The sequence below is a fragment of the Anguilla anguilla genome, chromosome 2, assembly GCF_013347855.1.
Source record: "Anguilla anguilla isolate fAngAng1 chromosome 2, fAngAng1.pri, whole genome shotgun sequence".
Lineage (NCBI taxonomy): Eukaryota > Metazoa > Chordata > Actinopteri > Anguilliformes > Anguillidae > Anguilla > Anguilla anguilla.
The window spans coordinates 14,336,629-14,355,708 of NC_049202.1; the positions used below are offsets into that span (position 1 = coordinate 14,336,629).

The window sequence follows — 19,080 nt, forward strand, 5'->3', positions numbered from 1 at the left end:
TGAAATGAATAAAAAACCCATTTTTGGCAAAACAGGTAAACAAATTATTTCCATTCCCAACAAGAGAAGTAAAAACCAAGCTGGTTTGGAAACAATTGAACAGAAAGGTCAAAGAGAAGCAACCCACAAGTGCAGCACATCTGTGGGAACTTCTACAGCAGCGTTAGGTGTGAACTTTCTGAACCATATGGCTGTCCTTGTAGAACAAATGCCATGAATATGCTCAGCAGTTATTTCTGATTCACATACTTTTTTTTTTCGTAAAACAAAAGGTGTCTATTTTTTATTCATTTTTTTTAATCTTTCTTGAAAATTGTGGGTGTACTAAAACTTCTAACCGGTGGTGTAGATCTAGTGTCTTTATCCAAAAAAAACTAAAAACAAATAAAAGTTTTGAAATGTCGCAAGCTCGCGAGCAATGCGCTGGCAACCCCTTCTCTTTTGAGGTTTCTCCATTACGCATGGCGTGACGGGCTGAAAGCAGCCAGAGGGCAAAAAGAGATGAGTGACCATGGAAACCCAATGAGCTCCATCTTACTCTGAATGTTTTTAATTAACAAGCGCAGTGACTAATGTCTTACATTTACCATAACTAACTGCCACTTGCATACTGCATTCAAAATACAATCATTTTCTACGCCAGCATTTACCATTAAATCAAGGGCAGAGATTGGTCTTATTTTTCAAATACGCACTGAACAGGGTTTTTAGCTAGTGCTCTTGTCTTCCTGGAAGCAAAAACACACTGAATAGGTTTAGCTAGTGGTCATGTCTTCCTGGAAGCAGTACACACAAACTGATGATGTCAATCCACAGACTTTTAAAATAAATGGATAATTTCAAAATAAAGTACAGATGTGGGAAGAGGGAATGAACTGCATTCTAAATGTTTTTGTTTTTGTAGCCTGTTTCTCTTAATGCCTCCTTGGCTGAGCAAACGTTGACCATTTTATTTTCACAGATCAATGACATCACTCTGAGCATTGTATATGGCAAATACTTGTTCATGTCCTCCAAGAACCGGTACACACAAATTTATGATGTCAATCAAGATATCTCAATACAATTTAGCATCTCTCCTACTAACACTCACAATGTGTGAAATTATGCAATTATGTCTATATGTTTCAATGTAGTTTTGAAACAAGCTGTTCGTGGGGAAACTGATGCTTCTTCTAATAAAGGGTTAAGATAATGCCTGACTAACAATTGTTGTCTGTTTTGGTTTTTGAATACTTAAGTCACTGGGTTATTTCATTATGCAATCACCAGAAGTGACTGTCCTGATGATCCAAGATACTATTGATGCAAAAATATAACCATTTGCTAAACTGCTGTTTTAGTTATTATTTCATTATTTTTTGTTAGTATTACATTCAATATAATATACTGGATATATTTACACACCTTGAAAACACATCTTTGTTGAAGGATTTTCAAGAAAACTGCTCATTACCTCTCAGAGGCATCGAACACAATTTGAATCGATAGCAATCTGGGGGATCTGTGTTATGATTGAATCCCTGCCTAACTTTCTGAGAAAGCAAAAACCCGTCATGTCAACTTGAACACTGCATTAAAAATCACAGCGTTATAGTAATACAGCATTCTTCACAAATTTGGTTTTGTGAATTCAACTAAAGATGTAAACTCAACCTCCAGTCAAGTATTAAAATAAATATAAGAAAATGGCTCAAGGAATGTCACATTAATGGAAGCACATGAAACTCTTCAGTAACACCCTTAGTCTGTGATAGAGATGGCTGGGCCTTCTTCCACAGTGCCAATTAGACAGGTCTACCATCGGCAGATACTGAAGCTCTACTTCAGTCATTGTTTAACGACGTTCAAACACTGAGAAACGAACACTCATTTATCTGTAACAGAGAAAGAGATAATTGTGCTTTTGCTGATCACCACTATTCTTGTGGAAAATATGAAACAAAAAATGGACAAGTGTCTATGCGTTCAATGCTAACATAATAATAGGGAATATTTGAAACCTCCTTAAGAACAGGCGGCACAAGTTTCTGTCGACAGAAAGTTCAGCTCAGTGCTTTCACCAAACCTTTGCCAGAGTGACCAGGATGCTGAGAGGCAATGATTCTCCCCACATCATGTTTTACTCAAGGAACAATGTTTTGATGAAAAAAGGGGCTAGAATGTAATGAATCATACTCTGCAGGTACATGCCTGACTTCGCCCCTCAGGAAGAAAAACACTCATTAATGATACTTGTGATTCTGCAGTTATTTCCATGTCCGGCTAGATTCGTGGTACTTAAGTAATATGCAATTACACAGAACCTCCGATATGTACTTTGCAGCCAATTACTTCCAATCACTGCCAGTTCTGAAGAACCATTTCCCAAGTGTAGAAATCTGAAAATGGCTATAATTTTCACTAATTTCAGGAGCAGCAGGTAAAAAAAAAAAGAAAAAGTTTTGCATTATGAAAAATTCCATTATCGATTTTCATTTCCTTCAAAAACTTTTCAAGTATTTCTTGACCCGCACAAGAATGACAGGTACTTACATTTACAGTCCTGTCAAACTAAGATGTCCAATCACCACAGTGATTTGTGGCTTTCAATTGTTTTTTGTTTTTTTTTCCCTTTTTTTTAAGCGAGTACCATATACATTCTGGAAACTTTGCCCTGTGGAAAATAAATAAACAGTGTAACAGAGTGCAAACACATGCAGGTGGAAAGAAATATTATTTTGATAGGAGGAAAGGAATTTTTCCCTCTTATTCACCTGTGGTACCTCCCCTTACATATCCCTGCTCTTTAGAGGTGGACAAATTCCATGCAAAAACTGTAATAATGCATGAACTGTAATATATTCAATGGAATACAAAACCAGCCACACTTACAATATCTCCACCCATTACTGCACGATCCTCCCTTAAATACATATGTATTAAGTGTAGGTTTCTCGCGTAAATGACACGCATACTGTGCTTACAGCCCTGCATGCCTGTTTGATACATAACACGCATGTTTCTGGGGCAGAATGAGTCATATCTGTACCTGAAACGAGTAGCAAAAGGCTTAGTAGAGGTGACCCAAAGCATGATGGTATAAATGATGCTGAGGATGCACTTTTTACATTTTAATTTGAACAAGCAAGTTCATGAAGCCTCAACTGAAAAGACCCTGGCTAAATCTGAGAACAGATTACCGTACCACTTAAAATACATTAACCTGGGAGGCACATCCTGTTAAGGCACTGTTCTACTGCATGGATGGGTCCCACAACCCAGGACTGAAGACACTAAAACATAAAACTATGAATGAAATAAATATATTTTTGATTAAAAAGGAACCCACTGCAGAAGGTTTCTGGGGTGAGGGGGGTGGGTTTTAGTACATTTTGTTCTTATTGATAAAAATATTTGTCCTGCTTGCTGGAAGAAAATAGCTCAATCTTTTTATGACTAAAAGGATTGAAGAAAAAAAATGGAGAAAGTAACCATAAAAGCCTAAGCCTGAAAATAGAGAAAATTGCCCCCGCCCCCCCCCTTTTCAGTAATCAGATGAATTAAAAGCACAACACTGTTAGCATGACCTGTTCAGGATGTGGATTCTTTTCAAATCCCACCACCCCCAATCACCTCAGCCCATTTCAGACCAAAGGAAACACGGAAGCAGGGCTGCAGAAATGCGGAGAAGAATGCTAGGGGTAAGTAAAATGAACAAGCTTAATCTATACGGACTCGGCAGTGAGTCAGACGCGAAACGTAACTCCAGCGACAGGAGGCTGATAATTCCACGATCTCCCCCTCTCATACCCTCTGATAGACCTTACGCTAAATGAACTGCGTTTTAGTTTGTGGCTCCGGTTCCATTAATCAGTACAAAGAGACGCGTAGTCGAGTTACACTGGAAGAACTCATCGGGCGCATCTCGGATACTGCAATTAGGGCCCATTAGCCCGACTCTAATTAGTCCGAGGATGTTGATATTTCGAGCGCTGTTTTATTACGGTGTTTCGTTTCTTCGGCGCATCTTCGCCGACTGCCTGAGTCTTCCTCTGGGAGGGCATAATGAGTTCAGGTCAATGAGAAGTCATCACGGTCGCAGAGCGTTAAAGCGGGTACAATACGTACGCGAAGTAGACGAAAAATAAGAAAGGGGAAAAAAGCAAGAATTTTAACTTTTTTTTTTTTTTAAAGTCCAAAATTTGATCTATGGAACGTGAGGTGTCACGTCTAATCGTGAGCCGACCGACGGACTTGACGTCTCGGCCGCCCCTCCCCTTCCTGCGGGGCTCTCGCCGGCCACATTAGCCCCAGCACGCCGAGTCAAGTTCACAGACTGGAGGCAGACAGTCTACCGGCTCGGGCCTGCCGCGCGCCCAAACAGACCTGACTCATCACTGTCCTTCTCACCAGTCAAAGACAAAGGAAAGGACACACCGGGAGAAGTGTGTGGGGGGGGGGGGGGGGGAGGGGGGTACGCGAGAGAGAAATTACAGCTCGCGCTCCAGCTTTTAGCGCGGAAAAAAAAAAGACGCGTCTATTTTTTGGAGGGTCTTTGTGGCAGCTCCCCCCCCCCAAGCTAAAAGGAACAAAAAGAAAAACGGGAAGGCAAATTGCGTCTATTTTGGAAAATTAAGAAGTGGTTCATTTTTCAGATATGACACGGGCGAGGCTATTAAAGGCAATCACATTCATCATGGCCAATTAAGACCCGATTCGTCCGTGCGGGTAAACAATCGGCGTGACCAATCGCTGGCGGGAGAGGCTCAGCTGACCCACGAGGAGGAGGAAGGAGCGAGCCGGGGGCCCGGTCCCACTACTGCTGTGCTGCACGCAGACCCGTGCGTCAAAGAGGGGCTGCGTTGGCCGCAGCGGAACCTTCCGGCATCAAAACACCCCAGTCCTGTTCCTGTGAAGACTTGTCATATACGGCACCACTGGCAATGGAAAAGACTGCGTATAGCAGAAACGGTCCTAGCAGACCTAATTATTAAATACAGAAAGTTATTTTCCTTCTTCCTTGTAGGCATTAAAATAACTTCAGTGATAAGCTCCCGTATACCTTTAGCATAGTATACTGTACAAAAACATTAATGTTTGCTCGTGCTAACCGTCCGGTCGATAACCTTCGTCAGAGCGTTTTGCCGAACTGCATTTTCGATCGCTACGCCATAATGTTCATCTTGATTTAAACCTTGTTGGGTAACTGGACTGATAGACAGCGGCCATCTGTTTGAGCAAAATGCTGTAAATGGACTTCCATGACACAACGAGGTACCATTTGAATCCCCCAACTTTGATCAAACACACAATTTCCCAGCGCGAAATCAAATTTCCTCTCGCGTAATCCAATCGAGCGTCGATGTGTGGCCCTAATGCCGATGGCCATGAATTTGCATGGTTTTTTCCCCGTGAAGCTTTCGACAAGGGTAGACTGCCGGGGGGGAAACATCTACAGCATATCTGCGTTTTGAGTGTGTGTGTGTGCGTGCGTGTGTGTGCGTTTGCCTGTGTGGGGATTGAGGCTGTCAATAGTTTGTAGCAATGACACAATCCAGCGGCACGCTACATTCAAAGAGACAGGAGGAACAGCACTCAGGCCAGGATGCATGGCCAGGGCTGCTCTATGAGTCATCAGTACTGATTAGGCCTCAATCCATAGAAATTGAATAAGGCCAGCACAGCGGTCTGCAAATAAACTCCGTAATTAATTAATTGTAGCCTGTTCTGCTCGTCCACTCTCCACCCAGGGGTCACATCTCACCCCCCCCGCCCCCACCCTCCTGCACACACCACATCAACTCCACCCACACTGCCCCCCCCCCGCCCCCCGACTCCCTCCCCTCTCTCAGCTGGCCTCTATCAGCGAAACGTTTGAAGGAAACTTGATTGAAAAAGCAGACTTCCGAATGGCATGAAAAGCTGGCTAATTTATCATTTCGTCAGATGAGCTGGATTTATTGTATTTAAAGAACAATACTTTTTTTCCGCCCTCTATTACATTCATACGATTAATAATTGAACAGCTTCATTCTGTTTCTATGTAATGTCACATCAATGAAGGCTGAGATGATGAACTTTATTTGAAAAAAGGAGTAGAGTGGCAGAAAGTAGCACTCCACGAAAGTTACGTCTGACCCTTATGGCTGAGAGCCTGCCATGTCACTGGCATATTGCACCTCTCCATAACATGCACCTCTGATTATTTAAAACAATGCATATAGAATTAAATAAACAAACAAACAAATAAATAAATAAGCGGACTGTCTCCTCAAAATTCATAGATCAACCTTTCGTGCAACTGTGGAGGTGGAGAATGCACACGCTAATTCCAGCTCTTCTGAATGTACCTAGGCGTAGAAGTAGGACTCGACATTCCGAATTGGGAAAAATTGAAAACAATACACAGACATATCACCATGAGAGAAATTACGCTTGCGAAGATTATCCAGCGGATATGTGCTCAGAACACCCAGCAAATCCCCAGCGTTAAAATTTAAACATCAGTGCTGATATTACCTGAACAACTGTGAAAATCGAATCCATTTCCTATTTGCATACATTCTGAACGATAACCACGACGCAGCCAAATTAGCATATTTTGAGAGAACAGCCAAACTTAAAGTACTGTTTGCACTGAACTCCCGAAAACCACTGCAGGTGGTTTTAGGGAAAGCACTCGTCGTGGAGTGATCATCCTTCACTCGAAACAGATTTCGGAGTCGTACTTCAGCCCGAACGGTCAGAGCCGTCCCCGGCCTCCGTCTGTTTACAGGTAGCAAATCAAATATGCATCTTATTTCTGGGGCTGAAAACGCGTCGGGGGAGCTATCGGGTTTCCCCGATACACTCAAGCGTCCCCGAGCAGCGGCTACTTACAGCACATGATCCATGCATCTGCAGAGCGAACACGCTGGACGCATTTCACATGCAAGTGCCGCAACCTTTCAAAGAAACATTTTCTCCCTGATACAAGATAGATGTTGTATGATACTTTTTTTGTTTGTTTTGTTTTTTTACATACTGTGAGTTTGACATACTGATCCATCTATACAATTTCACCCTATGTGAATTCACTCCAACTCCTTTTCCAGATGATGCGGAACCAACCAGACATGCTCATTTATTCTTATGCTGAATGCAACTTAGCATTGCTAAAAACTTGTATGTTGCCTTTACTTCGACCGTGATTTACAATATTATCTGCCATTCTGTATAAATGCACTGGGCGTAATGGCTGGATTTTGTTAATGTACAATAAGAAGACGAAAAAAAAAAAAGAAGAAAATCAATGGAGCGTTTTCTGTCAGCTTCTCTACAATATTTGGTTTCTTGCGGCGGATTTGTTTCCTGAGTGGCTCTGCAAAAAGACAATCTAATCGAAATGTCAATTTATTATCTAAAAGGGCTCGTTCCAGAAACACCGCATGTTTAATATTCATTTGCACTTTTCCAGGAATTTAGCGGTTCCATTTCGGCGGCTAAGGCAAGAACAAAAGAAATAAATAAACGTATGCATTTCACCAATATTTTACAGAGCGGCGTTGCATTCTTCTCACACCTCTTCCCGTAGTGTGCGGCGCGACTGAGTGAGATCACCGATCACGTGGGATCGGAAAGATTTAGATAACAGGTTTTGGTCAATGGAGATCAGAAGGAAGACAGAAAACAATTGGCAACAAAGTAAGACGGACACGTTACACAGAAAAGGAATTTTGGGGCATACGTCTTGTGACATCTTTCAAACAAGCAGGCCTATCACGTTTCCCTTTGAAAGATGGTGGGGTGGAGGCGGGGGGGGCGGGTGCATAATGATGAACACTGTGGCCTCCATTTACAAATATTTTTTGGAAAATAACATATCATGTTTTAACACAACATGTCCCAGTGGGCTGGTCCAGGCTCACTGGAGACTGGCCCGATGACCGGTGTGGCCCATATCGAATGCAGAGCAGCTGGATGTCCGTGTGCCGGGGGGGTGGTGTGATCCAGGCCCGGTATGGATCCTGGTGCAAGGGTCCAGACCGGGCCGTCCCACAGGAGCGCTGCCTTCTGTTTCTGGAAGGGGTCCCCTCCATTACCACACCTAATGGACGCTGCGCTTCTCCGCGGGGGCGGCGGTTTGTCCCGCGGGACCCCCGTGACCTCTGACCTTGGGCCTGTCTTTACCCTTGACTTCCCTTCCTTTAAAAACACGCCGAACGGCTTTCGTTTGACAGCACTCAAATTAAACGGGATTTAAAGCCACGTCGTTTGTCACTGGCAATGGAACACTAATAAAGGAAATGCTGGCTCATTCTTTCTAAAGAAGTGTTTAAATAAAGGTAAAGAGTGGGGCTTCTATTGTGTCTCCAACTAATGTATATACATTTTTTACTACAATGTATCATGTAAGTCCTGTGAAGGGAATAGCACTTGCAAAGCATGACATGGCATTTTATTTCTGAATGCTAATTATATATTAAATACTCTCGTGAGGCACAAGAACGTGCGTCTGCTATTTATAAGATCCACCCACAATCCTTGAGTGTCACAAGAAAAAATATATATATTTGAAAGCAATTCTGGTAATGGAACTTTGCTGTTCATCAGGAGTATATTAACAAGGTGTTTTGTAAAAAAAAAAAAAACAGTCACCAACTGACTGATGAGCGAGGTAGTATGTCAGATCGAGCCGGCCAATAATGCACACTTAGTTGTGCATTTAGCACCTTTAGTGGGAGATTATCTCAAAGAGCATAAATTTAAAAAAATCAAACATGGCCACTGGGTATATGTTAACTGGATCCAATTTGGGTGCCTGCCACCTTACCAAGAGAGAGCATCTGGCATATTTACTTCATTAGGTAAATCAATTAATTGCCTCCCTCTAAAATAAACAAAACAGAAATCCCAGGCACCGGCCTATTAAAATGGCGAGCGGGCTTGATAGGGGCTTTTAGACGCAACATTTACATGCAATTACCTTCTTATATAATTAAGCGCATTCGGTTAACGAGCATCTTGCAAGCGGACAGCATTGCTTACCGGGACGAGCACTTGGCGGCCCAGAACAGCGAGTGAGTAATTAGCGCTCGGCATGCCAATGTTAATGGAAGTGATCTGAAAAATCATCAATGCCAGGAAAGAGGGGAATTAAAGGCGGGGGCTGGTGTGGTGTGGTGGGGCGGTGGGGGGGGGGGGGGGGGGGGGGGAGTTAGGGCAATTTGAGTGGAGACACACTCACACAACATCACATGACCTGGCCAGAACCACCCAATCAGAGCTCCTTCTCCCGCAGATCATTGTGATAAAACAGACGCAGCACAGCACGGCACGCATGCAGAAATGCTAAAACGAGCATCTGAGATTGCCGCTCCTCAACTAAAATGTAATAGCTGCTCTGGCATTTCTGTAATGCGTCCTTCACTGCCACTACATTTTCACATTAAACATTGGACTGCCAATGTTTCGCACAGCCAGTGCAGAGGCGCATTTGCCGAAAGATGCGACTCTCCTCCATTATCACGGAGAGCATCTGTGAGTCACGAGGCCAGTTCTTACATTGAGATGACATAAACAAAGGCGTGCAGCCAACCTACAGCATAATGCACATGGCAGGTAAAAACAGCCATTTTAAGTGATTGTAAAAGTTAATGAAGTTGAGAGATGCAAGTAAGAGCAACAGAGCACTTGACCTGTGTCATAAAAACACACGCTACTTTTCAAAATGGCACCGTCTACTGTAATTGGTGAATACACTTTGGACGATATGTGCACACTATTCCTCAACAGGGTTAGTTACAGGGGGATCAGATGTTCTCCAAATAACGTACATGCACGCATGCATGCACAGACAAGCGCACATATGCACACACAGATTGGCCTGCAAACGGATTCAGATCCTTGTAGTTATGCAGTTTTCACACTGTTGTTATGCATGTGTGAAACACACACACACAAACACTCACACACAAATATGCAGACAGTAATATATATATATATATATATATATATATATATATATATATATATGAATCCCCAATGCCTGCTCTCTAGAGAACACAGAAAATGCATACTGACTGATTGTGGTCATGTACAGTGCCTCTACTCTCCAAAAACCTCCATATCTAGATATTTTATTCCTTTCCTTAAAGGTCGGTGACTCATAAAAACAGCTCTCAAAATGTCCTTGCCTTAAAAAGGGGCACACTATCTCTGCATGCATGCTTTCCTAGGGCCCATTACTGAAAGACTGATACTCTCACAACTATATATATATATTATATATATATATATATATATATATATTTATTCTTACTGTGCTTTTTCTTTTAACAATCGAGCAAAATCTGCGACATATTAGCACGTGATATAGACTTAACACATTGCAAATTCTCATACAGGCCAGAAAACAGGTATTTACCTAACTACAGCCGGATTACTTGAACATTACAATTTAGAAACACTTGTCATTTACTGATTCATTCAAACATGATTTGGACATGCAAAACCTTTAAAACAGCACACAAGTTTGTATGACTAAACACCCTCATGAACTCAACAGTACACACACCGGGCAGGCCAAAACTCAAACGGAGACTACAGCACTTAATGCAGTATCCGTTTGACAAGACAGACCTGGCACATCGTCCTGTGAACTTTTATCTATGTAGGTCACCCTGCTCCACTCCCGAATTTGACTAGGCTCGCCCTACGCCGGCTACGTAATACGTGATACCGTCAAAGTAAAAAAGCATTGTTCTGGTAATAAATGTTTGCCAGCGTCCCCAGGTGGAAAACATAATACAATTGGGCCAGCTGATTCAAAAGCTTAATTTGAAATGCTGCCAAATTTCTACCCCTGGTGATTGCTGCAGCTTATATACTGTAATTACGACGCAACTATCTGAGTCCGTAAGAATATCTGACTCCTTTGTTCTTCGCTTTCTATTGAGTCTAATAAACACTTACCAACTCTCTAAGGGCCTTAACTGAAGACAATGACAAAGTTTCCTTCCTGAACCTGATACCTACCCCAACAATACAAACACTCGATGCTCTAAAGACTAATTGGTGTTATTCACCTTTTTATCATACAGAAAGGGATATTCCAAATCTTAAGCATATCTTCAGTGCTTTTGAGGCTTGGAAACTTGAGTAAGGCGGGGGTGGGGGTGGCCATTTTGTTTATTATATGACCAGAAGCATTTGTATTTCTCAGAAAGAGAGTCATTTGATCAGGTAGCCTTTAAGGGAAATCAGGGTATAAGTGCAGTTGGAACCGCTGGCAATGTTCACGGACAAGCCGTACAACCGTCACTGATACTCTCTCTGTGCGCTCCCCTCCACAGCCGTCTCCTGCCCACAACTGTGAAAAGTCTGCACCGTACCAAAGAAACAGAAATGCAGTTGAACATTTCTATTTAGCAATGTGATCTGTCTGGCTGCTCACCCAGTAAAACTTGACGGCAGTGCCATCTACTGGTAGGTGAGGAAAAACTGGAACTATGCACGGATAAGTCTTGTGTGAGGGAACGTGCCACCCACAGCCCACACACTGGTGACACTATTGGCAACCAGCATGTTCTAGGCTGGAAACACAACCATACATTCACTAATTCATATAAACAATTGTGGCACTGATGTGTTGGACTAAAAGAGAGATATGTTCTGATATGTTTACAAAGGGAAAACTGTAGAAACAGTGAGGTCCGACTAAAAATAACCTGCTCAGGACCTACAAGATTTAATTTCGCATTCAGATTCCAGACTGTATTCATAATGGAGATTTTGAATTCATATGAACACAAAATTTAGATGAAAAGTCTATCAGCACACTTTGTCCGCACTAATGTTCTTACCCATAGTGATGAATACCTGTCTGTCCTGACATCTAAAGTTGGCCCGAACTGCAGGTAATGAAACTAGCAAAGACAAGTAACTCAGGATGTGTGTAACAAAGCCTGTGGGAAAAAGTAACTTTTCAAGAGGACGATACTATATTTTGACAATAAAAGTACAGCGTAGCATAATGTATGTATCACAACATCACTCTGCAGGGTATACATGCAAAAAAGCAACAAAACTTTAAAAAGTGAAACATTTAAAGCAATGCTTTTTATCGGGCAGATTTAGTCAGGAAGCCATACAATTTTTCTGTTTTATTCGAACTACCTCATCTTGCGTTAAACAGATGAAGCAAGGGGGTAACTGTGTGCCACTCTGGCCACCTCAAAGCTGACCATGGGTAGCATGAATCAAATAAAAAATTCACAAGGCCGTGTTGACGTGCATACACATTCACATGCTTTTCATGCCCTGCAAGTTCAAGCAAGTCCTGACACACAGGTACCTGTAACAGGGAACAGGTGTACTGAGATACTGAGAATGTTACTAGTTTCCCAGAAGAAACAAAACAGCTAATCCTATCAGTGAAAAACAGTGTGTCGCTTTATGGTAGCCAGTACCATAAAATATATTTACATGTGGGGCGAGAGCAATCAGGCATGCTGGGATTGTGGAGGACACACACCAAAGAGACACAACAGACTACTGTCTGCAGAAGAATGACAGATTCCCCTCACTTTCCACAGGTCTGTGACTGCGCGGCGCCCGATAGGTAGGACACCGAATCAAAGCGGGGCGCGGTGAAAAATATCACGCCATTACAAACGTGAAAACATGATGAAAATGGGTTTTCTCTTCCTTCCCCCCCCCCCCCCCCCCCCCCCCCCCCCCCAGGAGGTGAACTGCCCCAAGGTCTTTCGTTGGCGCTTTTCTTATGCTCCCTGTATCTTTGCTCATTTTTCAGCAGTATTGCATTAAGTATTGATATTGATTTCTTGTAAATGGCGGCGAAATGGATGGCGCACACTTTTTTGTTATTGTTCCGCGGGACTCGCGGGTAATTTATTACGGCTTCGATAAGGGCCTGTCCCCCGTCGCCGGGGCCCTGATTGAAAGTGCCAGCCTCACCGCCGGCACATTCCTGGACATCCCTCATTTTCATGGGCTACCGCGAAATACGAAACGCATGCCGCCGATTGGATAACGCCCCGCGATAAACCAAAAAAGCAAACTTATCGGCCTTCTCTTGTCACCCAAACATGGGAATTATTTCTGCTTCATTATTTATCATCATTTCTTTTTTCTTTTTTTTTTCTCTTTTGTCCTGCGGTAGTTCTTCAATTGAAGCCCGTATAATACTACATCACGAATCAGTGCACTCCTCGAAAAACTGAAGTGGATTACAAGAGCGTTGTCATTCGAGTCAATACTTCAGAATGTCTAACAACAATCTGCAAAAAAAATTTACATTTTAATTGTATTTCTGTATCCTTGCATCTCCATGGGATATTCATGTGTTTCAGTAAATGTATATTCACTGTTGTTCTCATTTATGCCTGAATAAGTACTTATCTCCAGATTAAATTATTTTATTCAACATAAAGCAGATGCAAGAAGAGGAATAGAGTTTATAATGCAGCATTTCAAAAAGTTTTGACTTAAACAGATGACCCTACTATTCTTTTAACATAATTACTGTTCTCACATTGAAAGCCTCTTCCTTTACACCTTACGGTGTGTGCATGTGTGTGTGTGTGTGTGTGTGTGTGTGTGTGTGTGCGCACGTGTGCACACACGCGTGTGCGTGTTATTGCATTTGCCTGTCTGGAAGCGTACATTCACCTACACATTGCATCTCCTGAGAAACACGGGAGGCGAATCGCACAGGAGGATGGGGCCGTGCTTACCTGCGGCGTGTGTCCCAGCAGGGCCCAGAGGGACCCGGCGGACAGCGCCCTGAGCTTGGAGAACTCCAGCTTGTCCGTCTCTTGCCGGTTGAGAGCGATGTGCTGGCAGCCGTGGTAGTCTCCCTTCAGCTGCTCACCGCAGTGCAGTCTCACCAGGTCCCAGGTGCCCATTTTCTTCAGAACCTCCTTCACCTCCCCCAGCTGTCGGTACGACAGGTGACCTGCAACATAAAAGCACACAGGACTCAACAAACTGAAACTGAACTGAATACTGAAAACTGAATAATAATAACAACAATAGAGCAAAATATCTATATATTTTTATGGGATTTTCAGCTTTATTGGATAGGACAGTGTAGAGAGACAGGAAGAACGGGGAAGGGAGAGACGTCCGACAAAGGTTGCACGGTCGAACTCGAACCGCCGACGTCACGGTTTCACAATGAGCATATGGACAGTCAATTTTACAATTTAGCATAGCTTGATTTTATCCAATTAACTTTCTCGATACCTCTCAATTTGACAATTGGCAAAAATACAGTATTTCAGGTTTTTAGCATACCCTTCAGGCGCACTTTTGGAGTGGAGGAAAAATTCTGGGATAAAGGTTTGTTGCTAAGTGCACTTTTTGACTGTCATGGATACTAACCCTCAAATGAGCATTAGCTGTGTGAGCTCTGCTGTGGAACCGCCTGTCACTGCTAGTTTAGCCTGCAAATGACAGCATTACCAAAAATTGCAGTGTTTCCCTTAATTTTTTGGGGGACATTTTCCCACAAATGTTGCCTGATTACTTAGGTTATGTAAAAATGTTTTTTGCTGCTATCGATGCTATATAATTTCTATAATCTTGATAATGCTAACTTTATATTTATATTTTAGGCATTTAGAAAATGCTGTCATCCAGAGTGGTACAACTTGTATGCTCTTTACATACAATCCATTTTTACAGCTGGATTTTTACCAAGGCAATTCACGTACATTGCTCAAAGGTACAACAACAGTGCCCCACCTGGGCACCTACAGCCTCATAGACAAACACAGTTACTCAACCGTTACGCTACACTGCAATTGCTCAGGAACACATTAGAGTGGATAACATGCACTAAACAAGCTAGCTTACATTTTAACATCTTTTTCGGCCTTTTGTTGAAACTTGCTGCCAATGCAAACATGAATTATCATGACATCCACTACAGGGCGGTGTAAGATAAACACACAGACTGAAATGACACACTACATTATAGCCAATCAATGCCAGGTACACTAAAGACTTTGCTAGCTCACTGTAGAATACATTTAGAGCATGGTCAGTTACTGGCAAACTGGGCAGCAACGGCCCAGAGATATGTACAGGAACATGAAGAACGTGGGTTGACAAACACTGGAACAGAGTACAAGTCTAGCCAAGCAGATGTTCTGGGTTACCATATTTAGGGTTCACAACGTCCTGCTTCCTACAGTGTCTCCTTTCATGAGATGGCAACTTTACTCACCAGTCAACCACGATGGAGTCAGTGCGTCGGAGAACCAGGCCACATAGCCTTCCCTGAAGGAACGCAGGAACGCTTCCAAGTCCTCATGAGACACCAGCTCCTTCCTCTTCCTCAGTCCCTCTTCCAGCTGGCAGTCAGGTGAGAGAAAGAGCACCCTGGGCAGGAAGACCGTCTGTCGCACGGACACCCCATTGCGTCTCATGTGGTTCCACAGATTGATTGTTTTGGTCTGAAAGAGCAGAGTGTTGTCCATCACGATTAAGGTGTGCAAGTGAGCCATGCTTATTCCAGCCACTGCTGAAACAGAACTTCTATGCAGAAAATTTTGCCACACAGCTGGCGTGAGGCCTTGTTGTTCCTCTAGCGACTATGATTAGAGCAATCCAAACGCAGGGCCATGCTCTTCAGCAAAGTAATGTGCTACCTCTGAATAAATCATCATTTCGACTGAAAAAAGCACTCAGAGCATAATCCAGAACTATAAAAAATATAGAATGGCTAACTAAACTATTGGCCTGCAGATCTTACCAGAGAAAATCCTGAAAATGCACTTACTTAAAATTTTGTTACAATGATAAAGCATACTTTATATGCATGATCAATATGAGACTGTAGGTAGTTTCAGCAAAGAGTTCCAGAAACATTTTTGGATTAAATACATGTTCCAGTTGGCTGGTTCAATGGAAATTAACTACAGTAACATAAAACTTGTGTCTTTGATTCTAACCATATGTTACATTAAATTCACATACCGGAAGCACTTGCCCAGCTATACAAAATGTGTTGTTGCCCAAATTCTAAACAAACTAAACATAAAAGAATCAATCAAAAACTAATACCAGATATTGTGCAAAAAAAACTGTTGTAACCTCTAATCGATTATAATTAATTTAACTATTTAATTATTGAAATATATAAGGTGGAAATATTTAATGTGTTAAATTATTGAAGCATTTCTCCATCTTGCCACTCTCTACATGAATAAGGTAATACTGTATGTATCACAAACTACACCTACAGGTTAGTCAAAAACTGATGCTCAAACAAACCGTGGCATTGAGAAAAGCCTGACCACATGGCACATGCTCCTGTGTTGTGACCTTACCATAATGGCTTCAATGGGGTCAGCCACCTGCAGGATGGAGGTGTTGGTAAAGTTTTGGTCTTCTTTTTTCTGCTGGAGCTGCCAATTTTGGTTCTGCGCCGACACCTTGCCCCTCCAGCACTTAATGTCAATGCAGAACACAGCACGGCCTGTGCATGGGAAGCAAAAAGGAGTTGGGGACACTGGAAAATAAACTGTACATCCACCCTTCTCTGTGTGTTTCTTTTTCCTTTTTTAGCTCAGTATGGCAATGAGAGGTATCTATAATGACTCATACAGAGAATTCAAATAATGAATGTTGCTGAGAAGGAAAACTCATTCCTTCTATCACCTCAAGGCAGCCATGGGGTGGAGCAATCATTAATTACACCTGAAGATCAGATCACTAAGTTAAGAATTTTTCTTGGTCTGGTTTTCAGTATCATGGGACAGGGCCATTGAATATTCCTGATCTAACATATCACTGAAAAGTGAAAATTAACAGCAAAAGCTACCTAAATGTCAGCCAAAGTTGAGCAAACTTGCTGATAACTCCTGCAAAAATTGAATCTATCATTCGCTTTTTAAAAAACGTTGCTGCAGTCATTGCTGACAATACTGCGAAAAAAATAGCTGTTACAAGAGGCTGGAGTCTTCTTAAAAATAAAACAGTTATCAGATTCAGAGTAACTTCATAAGCACAGTTTCCTACATCAATTTTAGGCTTTAATCCTTACAAAATAGAAGGAAATATGAAAAAGACATCTTGCTTCCTTGCTTAAAGCTGTGGTACTCAGTATCACTAACTGTTTTAAAAACCATCCTCAGTATGTAGCATACAGATAACGTTAATGCGATCAGTATCTATTGTTACCTGTGAGAAGGACTAGGTTGATTTCATCTTTAGCTATCTTATGCTGGTTAGGAATCCGCAAGTTGCAGAACATGTCTTCTTTTTTCAGTCCGCCAACGTTTCTTCATAGCAATCAACATGAAAGGAAAGTCAGATATTGCGTAACAGTTTACACTTTGTTACCACGACTGACAATTTCTCTTCCTCGTCAGTGATATCAATTAAACCTTCACGCAGACGAAAATGAGGTATAACTTTGCATAGGTAGTCCATTAAGCCCTCCCATTAGTAGCGATTTGTACCTGACTTTATCAAGAAATCCGTTAAAACTGTGCGATAGCTGTTCTGTGTCGTCATCTTCTACACGATACTCAGAGGGATCTGCAGTCAACTGAAACTGGACCAGTCTGCTTCCAAGCTGGAACATTTTGGTGAGTTTCTAAAAACAGAAGTCTTTCTGAAACAGTACACAAACAGTATGAATTACTGAAAAAATCCCTAAAACATAAAACAAGGATATATTTTATGATGTTGGACAACCTGGCCCAAATTAAGAAATAACTACATGAACTACAAAAAACAGGAGAAGTTAATATACAAAACATATTTGTAAACTGGCTGCACATGTTTTTGTCGTCTTTTTGTACGTCATAGAAAAATATAACAGTATATTTTTATAATTTGACACAAAAAGTAGTGGCACCAGTTGGCCTGGTGAATACACGAGTTGCAAGTTTAAACGTTTCTTATCAGTAGATCGATATCCTATGTGTTTAAATTCAAACAAGATTAAAAAAAGATAGCCTTATCATATCCATCCAAGTACGTCATTAAATATCCCTCTACACCAGAAAACAAGTGTTTGTTTGTTTGTTTTACTGCTACTGAAGTGGCTAACTAGGCAGTGGAAGCGACTGATCAAAACACGTCTTCGAAAGCATCAAACTAGCTTCAGAACAAAGCTCACCAGCAGCCTAACGCTACGATAGCCAGCTAACTAGCCAATTGGCAAACAATACAAAGGCAATTGTCTCTCACTGACCTCTTACTGCAGCAAGCGGAGCTTTAATCAACAATATGACATGTCTCAAATGTTAAAACTACGTTTACACTATAAATATGCAATGACTAGCCCTGATTTGTAATCTTACCCAGCAACGCGATTTCACAATCTCCAGTTATTCCTCTCGCCCCCTCTTTGGCATTCCTGAAAGATGTAAACAACAAGCCACGTGGAGCCTCCACGGAACCTCCCCCTTTAGAACAGAAGTGACGCTGCGTACTCAGCGTAAAACGTCACCTTGCTTGTTTATAATTCACCATTCAACTCCATTTCATCGTTCTTATTCATTTCACTTCACCCCTAGAAGCAATGCCATTTATTTAAAGTGTATATGTTGCTTCCCTTTTGTGTTCTCGTCTATTGGATGCAATTTGTATTTTTATTTATCTATAACCTTTCTCGTTGTGCTTATTAGCCAGGTAGGCTATTCACACAAATACATGTATGGGCCTGCATATTTATACCCCTGTCCTATAATGTTAAGCCTGCCAGGAGCTGCTATATTTCTCTGCTAGCATCTTGCATTGATATCATTTCAGCAATAATTTAAGGAATTCCCTGGAGATCGCATGACAAATATCAAATGTTAATAAGCTGGTCAAAATGCAATGCCATCAGGCATGTTCCCTTTGAACAAAACCATTTTTCGTGATGTTGATGGCCTTGTCCCACCTAAATATTAATAGAGTGTATAAAGACATGTATTTTTAATTTAACTGAAAACATCTACAAATATAATGAGCTTTCAATCTTTACTGACATTGTCATCAAAAATGAAACTTTTTTGCATTTTCTAGATGCAAAAGAAAGATGTTGATTAATTCTGCAAGCAGTTCTGTTGTGCATTGTAATTTGATTAGTATGTC

The 19,080-nt window shown here is 41.7% G+C and overlaps 1 protein-coding gene across 4 annotated transcripts in view; it reads right to left on the reverse strand.

Annotated features, from left to right (window-relative positions):
- Window positions 1–18,407, reverse strand: part of si:zfos-911d5.4 — a 32,143-nt gene extending 13,736 nt beyond the window's left edge. The window contains exons 1-6 of one of the 4 annotated variants that reach the window (XM_035402743.1): window positions 18,303–18,407; window positions 17,454–17,608; window positions 17,173–17,273; window positions 16,320–16,468; window positions 15,215–15,443; window positions 13,719–13,939 (exon numbers count right to left, since the gene is read on the reverse strand). In XM_035402743.1, coding sequence (XP_035258634.1) covers window positions 13,719–13,939; window positions 15,215–15,443; window positions 16,320–16,468; window positions 17,173–17,273; window positions 17,454–17,578 — 825 coding nt within the window. In that variant the 5' untranslated portion in view covers window positions 17,579–17,608; window positions 18,303–18,407. Of the gene's footprint in view, window positions 1–13,718; window positions 13,940–15,214; window positions 15,444–16,319; window positions 16,469–17,172; window positions 17,274–17,453; window positions 17,609–18,193 lie in introns of all 4 variants that reach the window. The other 3 variants (XM_035402746.1, XM_035402745.1, XM_035402744.1) reach the window with 3 other exon arrangements.
- Window positions 18,408–19,080: the final 673 nt, after the last annotated feature.